We start from the raw sequence: 18,496 nt of genomic DNA, 5'->3' as shown, positions 1-18,496 counted from the left end.
ATTGCTCTATGACTTGAGTCACTTCATACCCAAGTTGGGTGATTGGGTATGAAGTGACTTGGGTACAAAGTGACCAACGTTCAATTTTCCTCCATGTATACAAGGAGCCACACAGAACACGCCCTCTCCTTTGTAAAATGAAGCATGTTCAATCATGGAGTATACCTCCATGGTTCAATTGCCCTATCAAAGATGAATTTCAGCCTTTACTATTCTGACTCAAAGAATGATGAAAAATATATTGTGTTATATTTAATTGACCTTGTTTTTAACGTTTTATTTTCAAGGAGAAATATAATAGTGGGTCGGGGCTACTTCTAAGTTCTAGAAACTACCGTGATATGAGCCCTAACATTTTCTAGGTCGGGCGGTGATTACTGTTTTGTTCCATTGGAATTTCCATTGCTATCGCGCAGTGCATTTGATATGTGAGAATATTCTCGAAATGTTCCAAGCAACGGCTGTTGTATGTTGATATGTGGTTGAGGTAAAACGCACGTACACTTTACCATCGTTGTATGCTATTTCATGAAACGGTCGTCTTAGCACAGTCAGAACACAAAAGACGTGCTAAAAAGTGGAAGTGCTCAAACTGTGCAAAGATGGTGGACTACAGCAAATGGGATAATATTGAGGTAAGAAATCATGTTTGTTTATTGAGAGGGTTTACTATCTATTTTCTTTTCTTTTTAGGAAGCATGTTATGTTGTGAGATACAAGAAAAAACATTGTTAGAACGCATTGTACAATTAAATAACAAAGGAAAGCCATGTGTCCAATTCACGGACATCGAACGAATCACATGAATGAAGTTATGAACAAACGAAACGGTGACTGCTCTGTATCATCCCTAATGTTCCAACACCCCTATCTATGTTTCGACACCGCTATGTTCCGACAACTCAACCTATATTCTGACACCCCTATGATGTAATGTTCTGTTCCGACACCCTTACATAGGCCTTGACACCCCTATAATATTCCGACATTAATTTTAATACCTTATTTCAACGACCCGAACAACCTGCACCAATATTTTGTGTTCTGGTCGGAATATAGGGGTATCAGAAACATAGGGATGTCGGAATATAGGCTGAGTTGTCGTAACATAACATAGGGGTGTTGGAACATAGGGGTGTCGGAATATAGGTGTGTAACCGAACAAACGAATGTCAGAGCATGGAAGAATAAATTTCCTCCATGGTCAGAGTCAGACAACTCGTCCGTCGGACAAATTGTCCGACGATAGTTGCGATAATGTAACCCTCCTCCCGACGGCTGCCAGGCCGGAGGGTTACGAGATTCTTTCGAGCGGCAAAAAAAGACAATCTGGTCCAACAAGTAAAATTTATATTTTCTCTCTAATGTAGACATATTATTGATTACGTTTATTAGAATTGATTACAGTCTGCAGTTAATAAAAAATAATGTTTCTTAGACTCATTTGATTGTTGGCATAATAATGCACTAGTGATTTATACCAACTCTTTGACCATTTTATAAACATGTGAGCATAAACTACGACAGGAAACTTTATTCTCAGTATGATTAAGCCTGACGAAAATACAGACCGTGAGTAAACAGCAGAGCTTCTGTCGCTGGTGGAGCTTGCACAGTCTCGCAGTAAACTGGAATCAAAGTTGGGGAAACATATGAGGGTCGATAACCCTCCTGCATTCCTCCCGGCGGTGGAGACGGAGGGTTACGAGCCAAATTTGAATGTACATGTACATTAATGGCCGAAATGGTCTAGTCCACAGATTTGCTAAATTTTTACCACTTTAAAAAAATCATGACACACATTCTAGGAACACAAACTTGGTAACGAACATTGACTTGGTAACGAGCATTGGAAACAACCTCCTCTGAAGCAACGTAGTTTTTGAGAAAGAGGTAACTTCTCACTAAAATAATAAAAGACTTTTAGCTGTCTTTTATTCCTATCTGAAAGCACACAAATTCTTCCAACTAGGGTGTTTTTTCATTCATCATTTTCTTGCAACTTCGATGACCGATTGAGCCCAAATTTTCACAGGCTTGTTATTTTATGCTTATGATGGGATACACCAAGTGAGAAGACTGGTCTTTGACAATTCCCAAGCGTGTACCTTCCCTTTAATCCTTAATGTCTAAACTTGAGTGTAAGTCTAATGAATAACACTCAAAAACACAATTGAGAAAATATTTTGAAGAAAAAAGACAAAAACTTACCAGACCCTGGAGCGAAACCGTCACAAATTTTCCAGGTTGAAAATTTGGACCTCCCAATATGTTCAACGCTTTATGTTTTGGTCACCAAGCGCTGAACCGCAGGTAGCGCTGAACCGCAAGACCAGCCTATTGGATTGACGAACTGCCAAGCCACGGTCGAGTTGGACCATTCTGTTAAAGGGGTGTTACAAGGCAGTGCGTGTGCATTGTCCGTTTACAATGCCCGCCATTAGCTCATTTAGCGCATACGCTCAGCCGCACTGCCATGTAACATAGTCCCTGATCCGGTTTGTCTGATTTCTTCAGGTCTCTGATGATGAAGATGAAACACATCCAAACATAGACACGCCAAGTCTCTTCAGATGGCGGCATCAGGCTCGGATGGATCGAGAGGAAGAAGCCAGGAAGGAGAAGGAAAGTGTCGCCTGTCAGTCTTTGCAGTGAGTGCTATATCCACCTAATCTGAATTTGGAAAAAATGGTTGTGGCTGTCTTGGTTCTGGGAGTTGCACCCCCCTGGACCTCGGCTAAACGCCTTAAGTGCAAGAACTCCGGACCTCGCTTTGCTGCTTGCCTGAGGTTAGCCTTGCTCAAGGCAGTCGAATTATTCACTCCGAAAAAAGACCGCCGCTGTATAAAAACCCACCTGTATTCACTGTGCGTAACATCGCACGACACGATGCCCCCGTACACTATCCGCATGCGGAGGCCGTCAGGCCGACAGCCTTGTAGGGTCTGTGTTGAAGCCACTGACCTCATTACTATAATAAGCGAAGAGTTCCCACGGTCAGCTCATTACCATAATACCCGCGAAAGACGAGACATGTCTACATCACACACCACCAACACGGACGCTCAGCGAGCATAATAGGCGTGCTTGATTGGCAGCAAAATGAATAATTCATTTGCCTCACATCCTGTGTTGTCTGATAGGTCTGACGAAAGATATACATATTCATGGGCTGCATACTAGCATATATCCGAGAGCCCCTCCAATTTTTTCCACTTGTGGAAATTTTTCAATACAACACATTAAACCCGGAAGTTACAGACCCGACAAGGCTGTCGGCCTGACGGCCTCCGCATGCGGTTAGTGGTACGAGTGCGGATGACTTGTGTGCACAGTATTCGTACGATGTGACAGTCGTATACGGGTGGGTCATGCGGCGTGATTGCACGCACCACGCACGGGGTATACGGGTGGGTTTACAGCGGCGTCTTTTCGGAGCGAATAAAGCGACTGCCTTGAGCAAGACTAGCCTGAGGTGTAAAAATAATCGGTTTAAAAAAACCTCTGGTGACAACACTTCTTAGACAATTGGGGGCTAAGGGCACTCCCAGGCCTCCATTTAAAGAACCAACAAATCTTTCAGAACCACCACAACTCACGGAGACCAACTTTCATGCACACAGTGTTACTGAAAACCTCACTGCATTTTTTAATTATTGTCTTTTTATGAAGGTAGAATGTTAATTCACTCTTGCTTTGCGCTTTGTTGCTCCTCAGGGCCAAGGTGAAACTTGAACAGACAAAAAAACAACTGGAAGAGCTCAAGACATCTGGAGACACTGAACAGGTATAATGGACAACATAATACATACTTTATGTAAGGCATGTTGGATTAAAACTGCACAACAAGGGTGACTAGGAACAAAAGCCATTGTTCATATTCTCAAGATTTTACTGATTTTATGACAGACCTGGGGTCGATTTCACAAAGAGTTGGGACTAGTCCTAACTTGGGACTAGTCCTACATGTAGGAGATATTAAAAACTTAAGGCTAGTCCTAAGTTAGGACGAGTAACTCGTCTTAACTAGAGATAAGACAAGTCTTAACTCTTTGTTAAACCCACCCCCTGGGCCTAATTTCATAGAGCTGCACACATGCAAAACAAATTAGCTAAACTTAGCTAATTTTTGTACAATAAGATTATATAGGATTTGAGGCATTGCATGGTGAGGTATCAATGTATATTTGGTTTTCGGTAACACCATGTGTGTATCTACTTGCCAGGTAGAGTTTGTTCTTAGAGAACTGTCTTGCTTTATTCTACTGCCGCGGAGTAGATAATCAGAGGTTCGGGAGACTTCTCAGTTCTGAAAAGAACTGTCCTGCTTTTTAACTATTACCAGGGCGGATGGTACAGGTATAGAAAATAGACTGGACTACTACTTAAGCTTATAGGATCGTAATTAACTGTACTACCCCGGAGTCAGTTCTGAATTGGTCTCAACGTTTCGACTAGCTTGCTCTAGTCATCATCAAATATACAATAAGATTCTAGTTATCGTCAAAAATACAATAAGATTATGCTTATTAAGGGTACCTGCCAACACCATTCTGTGTACCATCTGGGCCCAATTTCATAGAGCTGCTAAGCACGAAAATTTGCTTAGCATGAAATTTCTTCCTTGATAACAACAGGATTACTAACCAAATTTCCATGTGATTTTTAGGATAAGCAAATAACAGCTGATTACTAGTAACAAGCAATAAGCAACAAATAGAAATGTTGTTGGTAATCCTGTTTTTATCAAGAAAGAAATTTCATGCTAAGCAAATTTTTGTGCTTAGCAGCTCTATGAAATTGGGCCCTGTTTACCACGAAAGTATCAAACCTTTCAGGTAAACGTGAGGTGCCCGAGGAAACCTCACGTTTTGTGTACGGTGGACTTGGCCTCCACTGTCACTCGTGGTATTGTATTGTACAGGCCGGTTGGGAAGAGAGTACTGGTAGCAATATAAATGATTTACACATTTCAATGAAGTACGATATTGATCTGTTGTGTGTTTTAATTCCAACAGGAAAAACTTGCCAAGATTCAGAGTGAACTCCAAGATCTTGAATTACAAAACAAAAAATGGAGGGAGAAGGAAGCGGAGTTAGAAAATAAAGAGAAGGTAGGTCTCACAAATATTTGACTTAATATATGCAGTCGTGATTTAAAAATCGCAGGCGTGTGGAAAAACACACAAACTATATGTAGCATGATTACGCCAAAACTGAATGGCAAGCCCAGGCGTGCATTTTCAGAAGATCGTGCGTGTGATTGTTCGCACTCATGTGACAGATTTTAAGCGTGCGATGGCGTACGGGTGCGATCGCACACCTCAATTCAGAATTACTGTATCTGTAAAGAGCTAAAAGAAAGTCACACTTAACACAACCCACTGTCATGATTTCTTCAGTTTTCTTCTGAACCATAGTTTTTTTCTGTTGATAGGAAAGAATCTACACTAACTAGGCTGTTATCGGAAGTAACATGCATTATTAGGAACGGAAACGGTGTCGTCATAATGATCTTCAACCACTTTGCTCCAGGAGTCCCCAATTTTTTTGAGCCCACCCCTATTATTAAGCTTCAGAACAAACAAAGTAAAGACAATCGACGTTATCATAAAATGCGGCGTTATTGTTCTCTTTCAGAAAATAATATTGCTGTTTACGGTTTATTTGTGCATACACATTTTACCTGGGCCCAATTTCATAGAGTTGCTTAAGCACAAACGTAGCTAAGCACAACAAATCTTATGCTTACCAGTACAGGGTTACTAGCCAAAACACCTGGACTGGTATATATCCTGCTCATTTCTGCTAAGCATAAAATCATTGAGCAATATTTTCTGCTGAAGCAGTTCCATGATATTGGGCCTCGATGCTCAGTGATAAAAATCATTGGAAAGGGGATTCCCTAACAAATAGTTGATATACATTCTCACAATATAAAGTGTATGTGAATGTTATCGCTGTTTTTTCCCCCCAAACTCTAGCTCACCCCATGGAATGTGGACACACTGAGTAAGGACGGCTTCAGCAAAACACGCATCAACAAAGACGCCCCCAAGGCTGAAGATCTAACTGAGGAAGAGAGGAGTGAGAGACAGGCCACCTTTGTCAAGAAGCACGAGAAGAACATTAAGAAGTACGGTATGCATAAGAAGTGGGATGACTCTGGGGCCTTCCTTCAGGATCACATGGAGCTTGTGTGTGAGGAAACGGCCAACTATCTTGTCATCTGGGCCATTGATCTTCAAGTTGAAGACGTAAGTTTTGGTGTTTGTTTTCTTTCTTCATTGATTGACTCCAGTAACTGGATCCCTTGACTGATCCCCTGTCTTTATCCGAAGGACAAGTATTGGTTTGTTTATATACTTGAACCTCAGATTTAACTGCAAATCTCAGGAAGGCCATGTGAAATGATGCAAGGTCATTGGTGACTATGTACGTGGGCTCAGCGGAACTGTGGCAAAATTCACGAGCCTCAAAGTGTGGCGTCAGATGTTTAGGCTATTGGATACCCTGCATAGTAATCCATGCACCAGATGTGTTTTTACCTTTTGTAGAGGAGATTTTTACGCAACTCCTTAATTTAGGAGAAGATGAAGAGAGCTAAACTGGGCCCAATTTGATAGAACTGCTTAAGCAGAAAACATTGCTATTAGCAATTGTCTGCTAAGCAGAAACGAGCAAGATACCAGTCACAAATTGTACACGCGACATTGTACATGTAGTTTGGCTGATAACCTCTGGTAACCATAGTTTTGTTGTGCTTAGCTATTTTGTGTGTTTAAGCAGTTCCAATTTCATACAGCTTCTTACAAGCACCAGAAGTAGCTAAGCACAACATAATTATGCAAAGTTACCAGCGAAAATATCAAGCCACATGAACAACGTGTGACTGGTCTTAATTCAACGCACTACCACCACAAACTCTATCTACATTCATGTATCCTTACTGAAACAGAAGTTCGTTTCTGCAATATTTATGTGTTTGGACCTCAAATGTTGGAATGAGTTAATTATAATAATCATAATAAAAATAATAATAATAACCCGTTTTTATATTGCACTTTTCACACCCGGAGGGCGTCCCAAAGCGCTTCACATTATTACACATTGTGTTGTTTTAAACTGCATTGCTTGAAATCTTTATTATGGTTGCTAAGCAAACATCAATAAGGAACCGAACAGCCATGGAATTATCCCTTGATTTTTCGTTTATGAGTTCTTCTAGTGATAATTAAAGGAAGCTTGTCCAAGAGAGACTGATAATCAGACAAGCCTGATAACATAATGCAGTTCTAACTGGCTTGTGTCATGTGTGAGATTATTTTCCTTGATCCATTAGGATTTGAGGCATTGCATGGTGAGGTATCAATGTATGTTTGGTTTGCGGTAACACCATGTGTGTATCTACTTGCCAGGTCGAGTTTGTTCATAGAGAACTGTGTTGCTTTAGTCTCCTGACGATGACTAGAGCAAGCTAGTTGAAACGTTGAGACCAATTTAAGAACTGACTCTGCGGTAGTACAGTTAATCACGATCCTATATAAGCTAAAGTAGCAGTCCCAGCCTATTTTCTATACCATCCATCCGGGTAATAGTTAAAAAAGCAGGACAGTTCTTTTCAGAACTGAGAAGTCTCCCAAACCCCTAACATCTACTCTGCGGTAGTAAAATAAAGCAAGACAGTTCTCTAAGAACAAACTCTACCTGACAAGTAGACCAAATATACATTGATCCATTAGGTTTATCACTCACTTGATCCCAGAGATTAACCAGGAATTATGGGATTGAAAAACAACCTCAGCAGGTTGATTTGGAAGGGCTCTACTTAAACTAGAAAGAAACATACGTTTAAGTCTCTAGTTTATAATTTAACACAGTAACCCTGAGCTATTCAATTATTCCGCACTGTCATGCACAGCTCAAGTTTCAAAAGCGCCTCCGTGTCGCTTCTAGATCAGGACGCTACACTGACAAAGAGATGGCCAAGATGAAACGGAAAGGAGAAAGGGTGATCATTTAGCATAAATAAGACTACTTTGAGTTCAAATTTACAGCAAATTAAATTTTGATATAATTTCGAAGAATAATTTTATGGAGACGTTTGGTATAAATTTACAACTTGTGTCTTCCTTTTTGCTGGTAACTGCTGTTTTTTATTTCATCCAATTAGTGCAAAATGTTGTATCTCCTAAAAAGCACTTACGTTAGTAATTTCTTTGAAATAGTCAAAACGTGTTTTTTTGCTGAAAATAGCCTGGATGTAACATACACACATAATCTTGTTGCACTGTCCACTTCTTTGTATTTGCTTCGCAAGTCATAAGAATCTGCAATGTGATTGGTGTCTTAGAATCAAAGAAGTCTCAGTGTTAAAAAAAAATAGTCTCTTGCCAACCATGTACTGGGAATTTTTTTTTGACCACCATGTTGCTGCACTGTCCACTGCTTTGTGCTTGCTTTGCAAGCCATAAAAGACTCTGCAAAATAATTGTCAAAGTCAAGAACGATTCCATGTAATACAAAATAGTCCCCTACTGTTTGACCAATCCGGTAAGGTACTTGAACAATACTTGCAATGCACTAAACAGGGACTTATATGTAGCAGTACCTGTATGGTTTTGCTGTCAATGAACTAAGTTAACACCAATGGAGGATGGATTTTTATCTTCACTGTAGTGGTATTTTGACTAACGATGCTTTTACTTTTTCTTTTGTCTCTACAGAAGACTGCTCTGATGGAGCAGGTAGCCCACCAGGTGATTGTCATGCAGTTCATATTAGAGCTGGCTAAAAGTCTCAAACGGGATCCAAGATCATGCATCAAGCCTTTCTTCACAAAGTGAGTCATCTGGAATTTTATCCAGCCCTGCAGTAGCATATATATATTGTGGTGTGTCGTTGACATAGAGTTATATATAAGAATTAGAGAGCTGTCTATATACGCGGCCTGGCATGCGCGCATGCGACTATTTTGAAGGTTGACAAGTCAGCATCGCACAGCATGTGTTTACGTGGCCCTGTGTGCGGCCATTTGTAAGTTGACAAACTCCAATGTGTACACAAACTCCATATGTACTTCATATTCAACGCGCATACAAAATGGCGCGCGCATCTCCCTTGCATTCCTGTCGTGTTTGTGCAAGCAGCATCACCAGTGCGCTTTTTAGTTCTTATAATATACATTGTGTAACTCTATGGTCGTGAATGAGTGGTTACGAGCACCTAACTCACGCTCTAGTGTTTCTGATCAGCAGAGTGTGGGGGGGAAATGACTTCAGCGTTGAGACTTGAATTGATTAATTTTCATTTTATGACAATGCATTTTGTTTAAAATAAATGTGGCAAAATCGATTCTTCAGCGACGATACAACTGCCGACGATCTTTTTGAGTGCTCTTGTCATAAGGTTGAACTTGAAATCTGCACCGATACGAAACACGTTGGTGCACCTACCTACAGGTATGTGCACACTCTGTGCATGTCACATCTACATCTATGTTCTTGTGTGTGCATCACAGGAGTGGGCTTACTTAGGAACATTATGTAACTTGTTTGTGACTTGACTTGATTTGAGCAAAAATGACTTGTGACCTGATTTGACTGGTTGAGCAAAGATGACTTCCAACTTGACTTGGCTGGAGAAACAATGACTTACAACACTGCCTTAAAGACCCTGAACACTATTGGTAATTGTCAAAGACCAGCCTTCTCACTTGGTGTACAGTGTATCTCAACATACGCATAAAATAACAAACCGTGCTTTCAGATGCTTGATTTCGAGACCTCAAATTCTATATATATGAGGTCTCGAAATCAAATTCGTGGCAAATTACTCCTTTCTCGAAAACTATGTCATTTCAGAGGGAGCCGTTTCTCACAATATTTTATATTATCAACCTCTCCCCATTGCTCGTTACCAAGAAAGGTTTTATGCTAATAATTATTTTGAGTAGTTACCAATAGTGTCCACTGCCTTTAAGGTATAACTTCATGTATGAAATGTTAATAATTATTCTTTTGACTTGATTCTTAACAACTCTAGGATTAAGAGTGCAGATAAACAGTATATGGAGTCATTTTATGAGGAGTTGAATCTATTTAAGGGACGGATCCGTAAGAAGGCTCAAGAGAGAATTGACCGAGCAATGAAAGAAGCTGATGAGGTAATTACCAGAACTACATTTTCACAGGAAACACTGCTTCCGGAAAAATGTTGCTACGCAAAAAAAACACCAAAAAACAAGATACCGTTCACAAATGTCGTGACATGATGTTTTGCCTTGTAAAGCTTAATTTTGTTGAAAAAGAATCTCCTTGGTAGCTGAATAATTAAGTGTGTGAAGATTATTGACTGGTTAAACATGTCGACAGTAGTCCGTTCTGTATCATTTAAAGCCATAAAATTACAAAATTTTTGACCCAAAAACTAAAAATTTTGACATTTTTTTCATTTTGTACCCAAAAGTCTAAACTCAGAAAATTCTCTTTAAATCTAAAAATTTTGGTTGTATAAGGCCTACCAAATCCGCACTGAGGAAATGTCTTCAGTAGTCAGTTATCTATCATTTGGAACCATAAAGTCACCCAAACAAATTCAGCTTAAATCTGAAAATTTGATCATGCCGGCATGGCAGATTTGTTTTCGGTTGGGGCCAAATACCCCAACTCACAAAATTCTCAATACATCTAAAAATTTTGATTGTTTACCCAGTCTCAACTGATAAAATGTCTTCAGTAGTCCGTCCTGTATCATTTAGAACCATAAAGTCATCAGAAATTTTTTGACCCCAAATCTGGAAATTTTGACCATACTGGTATGGTCGATTTTGTTCATTTTGGACCAAAAATCCAAACTCATAAAATTCTCTATAAATTTTAAAAAATTTGTTGTTTAGCCAGTCTCAGCTGATAAAATGTCTTCAGTAGTCCGTCCTGTATCATTTGGAACCATAAAGTCATCAGAAATTTTTTGACCCCAAATCTGGAAATTTTGACCATACCGATGGTCGATTTTGTTCATTTTGGACCAAAAATCCAAACTCACAAAATTGTCTATAAATCTAAAAATTTTGGTTGTTTACCCACTCTCAACTGATAAAATGTCTTCAGTATCATTTGGAACCATAAAATCATCGAAAATTTTTGACCCCAAATCTGAAAATTTTGACCATACCGGTATGGTAGATTTTTTTCATTTTGGACCAAAAATCCAAACTCAAAAAATTCTCTATAAATCAACAAAATTGGTTGTTTACTTAGTCTCAACTGATGAAATGGCTTCAGTAGCCCGTCCTTTATTGTTTGGAACCATAAAATCATCGGACAATTTTTGACCCCAAATCTGAACATTTTGACCATTACCGGTTGGTCGATTTTTTTTCATTTTGGACCAAAAATCCAAACTCATAAAATTCTCTATAAATCTAAAAATGTTGGTTGTTTACCCAGTCTCAACTGATAAAATGTCTTCAGTATCATTTGGAACCATAAAATCATTGGAAAGTGTTTGACCCAAAATCTGGAAATTTTGACCATACCGGTATGGTAGATTTTTTTCATTTTGGACCAAAAATCCAAACTCATAAAATTCACTACAAATCTAAAAATTTTGGTTGTTTACCCAGTCTCAACTGATAAAATGTCTTCAGTATCATTTGGAACCATAAAATCATTGGAAATTGTTTGACCCCAAATCTGGAAATTTTTACCATACCGTATGGTCGATTTTTTTCATTTTGGACCAAAAATCCAAACTCATAAAATCATAGGAAATTTTTTGACCCCAAATCTGAAAATTTTGACCATGCCGGCATAGAAGATTTGTTTTCATTTTGGACCAAAACTTCAAACGCACCAAATTCTCAATAAATCTTAACATTTTGGTTTCATACCCAGTTCGCACTGATCAATGTCTTCAGTAGTCCGTCCTGTATCATTTGGAACCATAAAATCAGTGGAAATTTGTTGACCCCAAATCTGAAAATTTTGACCATACCGGCCGGTATGGTCGATTTTTTTTCATTTTGCACCAAAAATCCAAACTCATAAAATTCACTACAAATCTAATAAATGTTGGTTGTTTACCCAGTCTCAACTGATAAAAATGTCTTCAGTATCATTTGGAACCATACAATCATTGGAAATTGTTTGACCCCAAATCTGAAAATTTTGACCATACCGGTATGGTTGATTTTTTTCATTTTGGACTAAAAATCCAAACTCATCAAATTCTCTATAAATCTAAAAAATTTGGTTGTTTACCCAGTCTCAACTGATGAAATGTCTTCAGTATCATTTGGAACCATAAAATCATTGGAAATTTTTTGACCCCAAATCTGGAAATTTTGACCGTACCGGTATGGTCGATTTTTTCATTTTGGACCAAAAATCCAAACTCATAAAATTCTCTATGAATCTAAAAATTTTGGTTGTTTACCCATTCTCAACTGATAAAATGTCTTCAGTAGTCCGTCCTGTATCATTTGGAACCATAAAATCATTGGAAATTGTTTGACCCCAAATCTGGAAATCGACCATACCGGTATGGTCGATTTTTTTCATTTTGGACCAAAAATCCAAACTCATAAATTTCACTACAAATCTAAAAAATTTTGTTGTTTACCCAGTCTCAACTGATAAAATGTCTTCAGTATCATTTGGAACCATAAAATCATTGGAAATTGTTTGACCCCAAATCTGAAAATTTTGACCATAACCGGTATGGTCGATTTTTTTCATTTTGGACCAAAAATCCAAACTCATAAATTTCACTACAAATCTAAAAAAATTTGTTGTTTACCCAGTCTCAACTGATAAAATGTCTTCAGTATCATTTGGAACCATAAAATCATTGGAAATTGTTTGACGCCAAATCTGGAAATTTTGACCATACCGGTATGGTCGATTTTTTCATTTTGGACCAAAAATACAAACTCACAAAATTCTCTATGAATCTAAAAATGTTGGTTGTTTACCCAGTCTCAACTGATAAAATGTCTTCAGTAGTCCGTCCTGTATCATTTGGAACCATAAAATCATCAGAATTTTTTTGACCCCAAATCTGAAAATTTTTACCATACCGGTATGGTCGATTTTTTTCATTTTGGACCAAAAACCAAAACTCATAAATTTCTCTATAAATCTAAAAATTTTAGTTGTTTACCCAGTCTCAATTGATAAAATGTCTTCAGTATCATTTGGAACCATAAAATCATTGGAAATTGTGTGACCCACAATCTGGAAATTTTGATCATATCGGTATGGTCGATTTTTTCATTTTGGACCAAAAATACAAACTCACAAAATTCTCTATGAATCTAAAAATGTTGGTTGTTTACCCAGTCTCAACTGATAAAATGTCTTCAGTAGTCCGTCCTGTATCATTTGGAACCATAAAATCATCAGAATTTTTTTGACCCCAAATCTGAAAATTTTTACCATACCGGTATGGTCGATTTTTTTCATTTTGGACCAAAAACCAAAACTCATAAATTTCTCTATAAATCTAAAAATTTTAGTTGTTTACCCAGTCTCAATTGATAAAATGTCTTCAGTATCATTTGGAACCATAAAATCATTGGAAATTGTGTGACCCACAATCTGGAAATTTTGATCATATCGGTATGGTCGATTTTTTCATTTTGGACCAAAAATACAAACTCACAAAATTCTCTATGAATCTAAAAATGTTGGTTGTTTACCCAGTCTCAACTGATAAAATGTCTTCAGTAGTCCGTCCTGTATCATTTGGAACCATAAAATCATCAGAATTTTTATGACCCCAAATCTGAAAATTTTGACCATAACTGGTATGGTCGATTTTTTTCATTTTGGACCAAAAATCCAAACTCATAAAATTCTCTATAAATCTAAAAATGATGGTTGTCTACCCAGTCTCAACTAATTAAAATGTCTTTAGTAGTCCGTCCTGTACCGTTTGGAACCATAAAATCATCGGAATTTTTTTTACCCCAAATCTGGAAGTTTTGACAATACTGGTATGGTCGATTTTTTTCATTTTGGACCAAAAATCCAAACTCACAAAATTCTCAATAAATCTTTAAAAACATTGTTTTTTTCCCAGTCCGCACTGATGAAATGTCTTCATTTTGGACCAAACATCTAAAATCATATCTTAAAAAATACATAAAATAACAAACCTGTGTCACACGAAGTTGTGTGCTTTCAGATGCTTGAATTTGAGACCTCAAATTCTAAATCAGAGGTCTCAAAATCAAATAACTTCTTTCTCGAAAACTACATTACTTCAGGAAAGCCGTTTCTAAAGATGTTTTATAACTATCAACCTCTCCCCTTTACTCATTACCAAAAAAGGTTTTATGCTGATAGTTATTTTGAGTAATTACCAATAGTGTCCACTGCCTTTAACAAATCAATGTTTGTGGTCTGGTTTGTAGGAGATGGAGAGAGAGAGGCAGGCTAGGCTTGGGCCTGGTGGGCTGGATCCAGTCGAGGTCTTTGAAACTCTTCCCAAGGTAAGGCCGTGTCCGAAACGACGACTTCGGCTACAACTACGTCTAAATCAGCGAGTCTACCAGTGTTGAAGAATAGGCAGACGCGCGCGATCTAGCCGTAGCTGTAGCCGAAGTCGCCGTTTCGGACACGGCCTAAGATAAGCAAACAAGGTTAACATTAGTGCCACAAACACAGGCAGGGCAGGGACATCTAAAAAAATAAAATTTCCCTGGCATGCTACAGTGTAGCCCACCCTAGTAATGCCTGTGGACTTTTCCCCCATTTTTTTTCTTAGTGGTTTTATATTTGTATTCTCTGTATTATGTGTTGCTTTTTACTTTACTGTATTCTGTTTTGTGTTAAGTGCTGTGAGGCCTAGCATAAGGCACTATATAATTGCCATTTTATTGTTATTGTTAGGACTCAGGGAAAGTACTCGGGGAGTGTACATTGCTTAAACACACACTGGTGTCAAGTAAAACACAAATAATAAACCTTATTACTGTTATGGATCTCAATCCCTTCCTTGGAGCATGCAAATTGAACCGACTTTGTCTTCACATGCTTCAATGTCACTTTGTACCTTTAGAAAATATAGACATGACCGGCGGGCAAATCGAAATGGCAGGCAGGTAACCTATCCACTAACAATGAGCAAGCACTACTTAGTTTAGAAAATAGTCCTAGGAACTGGCCATCAGGGTGAGTTATTATGGATACAAGGCAGGCTTGAATGACATGGCTGTGTAGATGTGTACAGTCATTCAAGTTTGCTTTTGTGTCCTGTAGGGCAGCTCAGTTTCCCACCGTCAGTTGAAAAATACAATCTAAGACAAGTTGTTACTTTCTTTAAAACCTACTCCCACTAATCGAGAGGAAACTTGAAATATATTTTCTGAACTTTGTATAAATTCTGGTTTGATGGATAAGCGTCTTTTATAGTTTGGCATCATAGTATTCCTTATTCATACTGTGGAAGTGCCGTGGCCGAGTGGTTAAGAGCACCGAATTCAAAATCTGGTGATTCAAATAATATTTTGCATTTCAAGCAAGGAACATTACAGAATTGGTTTTGCTGCAAAAAACTTGCTGGCAGTATAATATACACTTATGTAATCCACCATTACATAAACTGACCAACCTGTTGAAGTTCGAGATCGATCGGCCATCTGGGTCACGAGAGAATAGTGAAAAGCTGATTACAAATTTTGCATTGCATCGATGGCTTTAAGTGGTAAGCAAAATTGTTTTGTACTTGGCTTAATTTTGTGTTGAAGCAGCTCCAAGAAGTTAGACCCTCCTTAAATGACTTGGTTACTCTTAATATTTGGGAGAAGATTATAGTTACCAAATCCAGGTACCTGTGTATTAATTTGTTGTCTTTGTCCAATGTACAGGAACTTCAAGCATGTTTTGAAAGTAAAGACATCTCATTGCTCCAGAAGATGATTGGTGACATGGAACCTTCAGAAGCCGAACATCATATGAAACGCTGCGTTGATTCCGGGCTGTGGGTACCAGGGGGTGGAGCCAGTGAGGGCAAGGCAGGGGAACAGGAAAAGGGACCAGAGGGAGATGCAGGTGCAGCGAGCGAGGAACCGACGTATGAATCTGTATAAACTACACACATTACATCCACTGGATATCTACTGCGTTATGGTGTAAAAACACACACAATGACACAAGACTGAAACAGTAAGAAGGGGATTATTGAACTGAAGCCCCACTCGCGCTATACCAAGTTAGCATTGTCACCACGATTTATGAATAGTTAATATACCCCATATCGCACAACGGTGGTAGGAAATGGCAGTCAAAGTTGAAGTGTTAATACGCAAAGGCTGTTTCCAAGTCGAGCCTCCTTGAACCGCTGTGGCCAATGGGAAGCAAGGATCTCCAAGGATAAATTTCATTGGTTATGACCTTGTTAGTTTAAAACATGCCTGATACTTCACGGAGGCAACAAAGGCAATTGCCTCCATGCCTCCTGGTCATTGCCTTTGTTCCCTTGAAATGGTCCAGTAGAAAATTAAAAAGGAGAAAATGCCTTGGTGCCCCTTGCCTTTCAAAAGCGAAGCATACATGCCTGTTAAAACCAATACTGTTTTGTTATTAGAGTAGTTTGACGTACGTGATGTAATATAGATGTCTTCTAATGTATGTAACTTGTGCATGTTGACAAAGGTTAAGTGGCTTCTGACTGACCCCCTTGAACAAAGATATTGACAACAGTAGGGAGGCTGCCAAGCCTGTGGTTAGATAGCTCAGTTGTTTGAGCACTTGCACGTTATTCCAGAGGTCACAGCTTCAAATCCCTGGGGACATGGGTCGCCCATGGAATTTTTCAGCAGAACTCGAAAAAGCAGGAAATTGCAGGGTTTTCAATTTCAAAAGGCGTTCAACATAACCCATGTTTCTTTTTCTGACACTTTTACAATATTTTTTTTTTTTCTCAAAAACTCAACAGTAAAACCATGTCTGTACGCATGGTAATGGTTATGCGGAAATGAACGGTCTCTCAAAAGTAACATTTTGTTGATGTATCCGTGCAAATATGTTTGTTTTTTTAAACATACATATAGCTCTAAAAATCACTGATTTAGTATAACTGTTAAACCATTTCTTGTTTCTGTTTCTTTTGTAGTCAAATTCCTGTTTCAAGTCTTCTTATCCGTTAGAGTTTGACAGGCATTTACACTGGTATTGTTCTAATGATTTGTAAATACACTTTTGTTCATGTCAATAATTATGTTTTGAATACCATTTAAACAGAATGAATGTTTAACCAGTTAAAATCCTGATCTTGGCCTAATTTCATGGCTCTGCTTACCGTAAGCACAGAATCGGCGCTTACTGAAGCAGGGAATTCTGTGCTTATTTCACAGGTTAGCGGCGAAATTTGGCTGCAAGTGACTCTCACCTTACTAGGTATTCTACGCTTACAAGGCTAGTGCAGAAATTTGGCGCTTGCAGGTGGCCCTGATGGTATTGCACAGATGGTCACTGTTTAAACCTTGAATAAGCCTCGACAGTTACCGCTATTGTTACCCTACGTTAAGCAGAGACATGAAATTGGTCCTACCTCTGTATTGAATTCAATTAACTCTACAGTTTATGTCTTAATTAATAATTCACTCGCCTTGCTTGAAGCCAATGTAATTAATTAGTTAATGTTTTCACTCCAAACTAAAGCCCCTGAGGTTGTGCATAAAAACCAACACACATGTAACACTGACAATTTATAAATTAGACATGTAACTGTGCGCATTTTGTATAATAATAAATGAACCAAATTATTCCATCAATAAGAAAAATGGTTTTATCAAATTTCACCCTTTTTCTGACGCAAATCACAGTACACAAGCCTTGTTCACATTTTCAAGCAAATTTTGCTAAGTACACAACAAGGCCTTGTTCACATTTCAAGCAAAATTTGCTACCTACACAAGGCCTTGTTCACATTTCAAGCAAAATTTGCTAACTACACAAGGCCTTGTTCACATTGTGAACTTTTCGATGGAAAAAGTATAGCCTTGTGAACTTTTCGATGGAAAAAATACACAAGGCTTTTCCCTCAAAAAAGTGTACACGGCTATATATATAGCCTTGTGAAAGCATTTCACAAGGCTATATAGCCTTGTAAACATTACAAAAAAGTGTACAAGGCTATATATATAGCCTTGTGAAAGCATTTCACAAGGCTATATAGCCTTGTAAACATTTCACAAGGCAGCCTTGTAAACATTTCAAAAAAGTGTACAAGGCTATAAATATAGCCTTGTGAAAGTTTCACTCGAAAAAGTGTACAAGGCTATACATAGCCTTGTGTAAACATTTCACAAGCCTTGTAAACATTTCACAAGGCTATATAAGCCTTGTAAACACTTCGCAAGATTATGGCTTTAAGTGGTAAGCAAAATTGTTTTGTACTTGGCTTAATTTTGTGTTGAAGCAGCTCTAAGAAGTTAGACTGACTTGGTTACTCTTAATATTTGGGAGAAGATTATAGTTACCAAATC

General features: G+C 38.3%; 1 protein-coding gene across 1 annotated transcript; it reads left to right on the top strand.

The window, feature by feature from the left end:
- The first annotated feature begins 530 nt into the window (after nucleotides 1–530).
- LOC117291506 (hsp90 co-chaperone Cdc37-like) lies at nucleotides 531–17,791 on the top strand. Its single transcript, XM_033773252.1, has 9 exons — nucleotides 531–635; nucleotides 2,518–2,651; nucleotides 3,718–3,787; nucleotides 5,019–5,114; nucleotides 5,985–6,257; nucleotides 8,727–8,842; nucleotides 10,045–10,165; nucleotides 14,420–14,497; nucleotides 15,875–17,791. The coding sequence occupies exons 1-9, from the start codon at nucleotides 603–605 to the stop codon at nucleotides 16,094–16,096; spliced, it is 1,143 nt and encodes a 380-aa protein (XP_033629143.1). The 5' UTR covers nucleotides 531–602; the 3' UTR covers nucleotides 16,097–17,791.
- The last annotated feature ends 705 nt before the right edge of the window (nucleotides 17,792–18,496 follow it).

Source organism: Asterias rubens, chromosome 6 (genome assembly GCF_902459465.1).
Source record: "Asterias rubens chromosome 6, eAstRub1.3, whole genome shotgun sequence".
NCBI lineage: Eukaryota > Metazoa > Echinodermata > Asteroidea > Forcipulatida > Asteriidae > Asterias > Asterias rubens.
The sequence above is the reverse complement of the archived record's forward strand: the minus strand, read 5'-3'. Positions and strand labels throughout refer to the sequence as shown.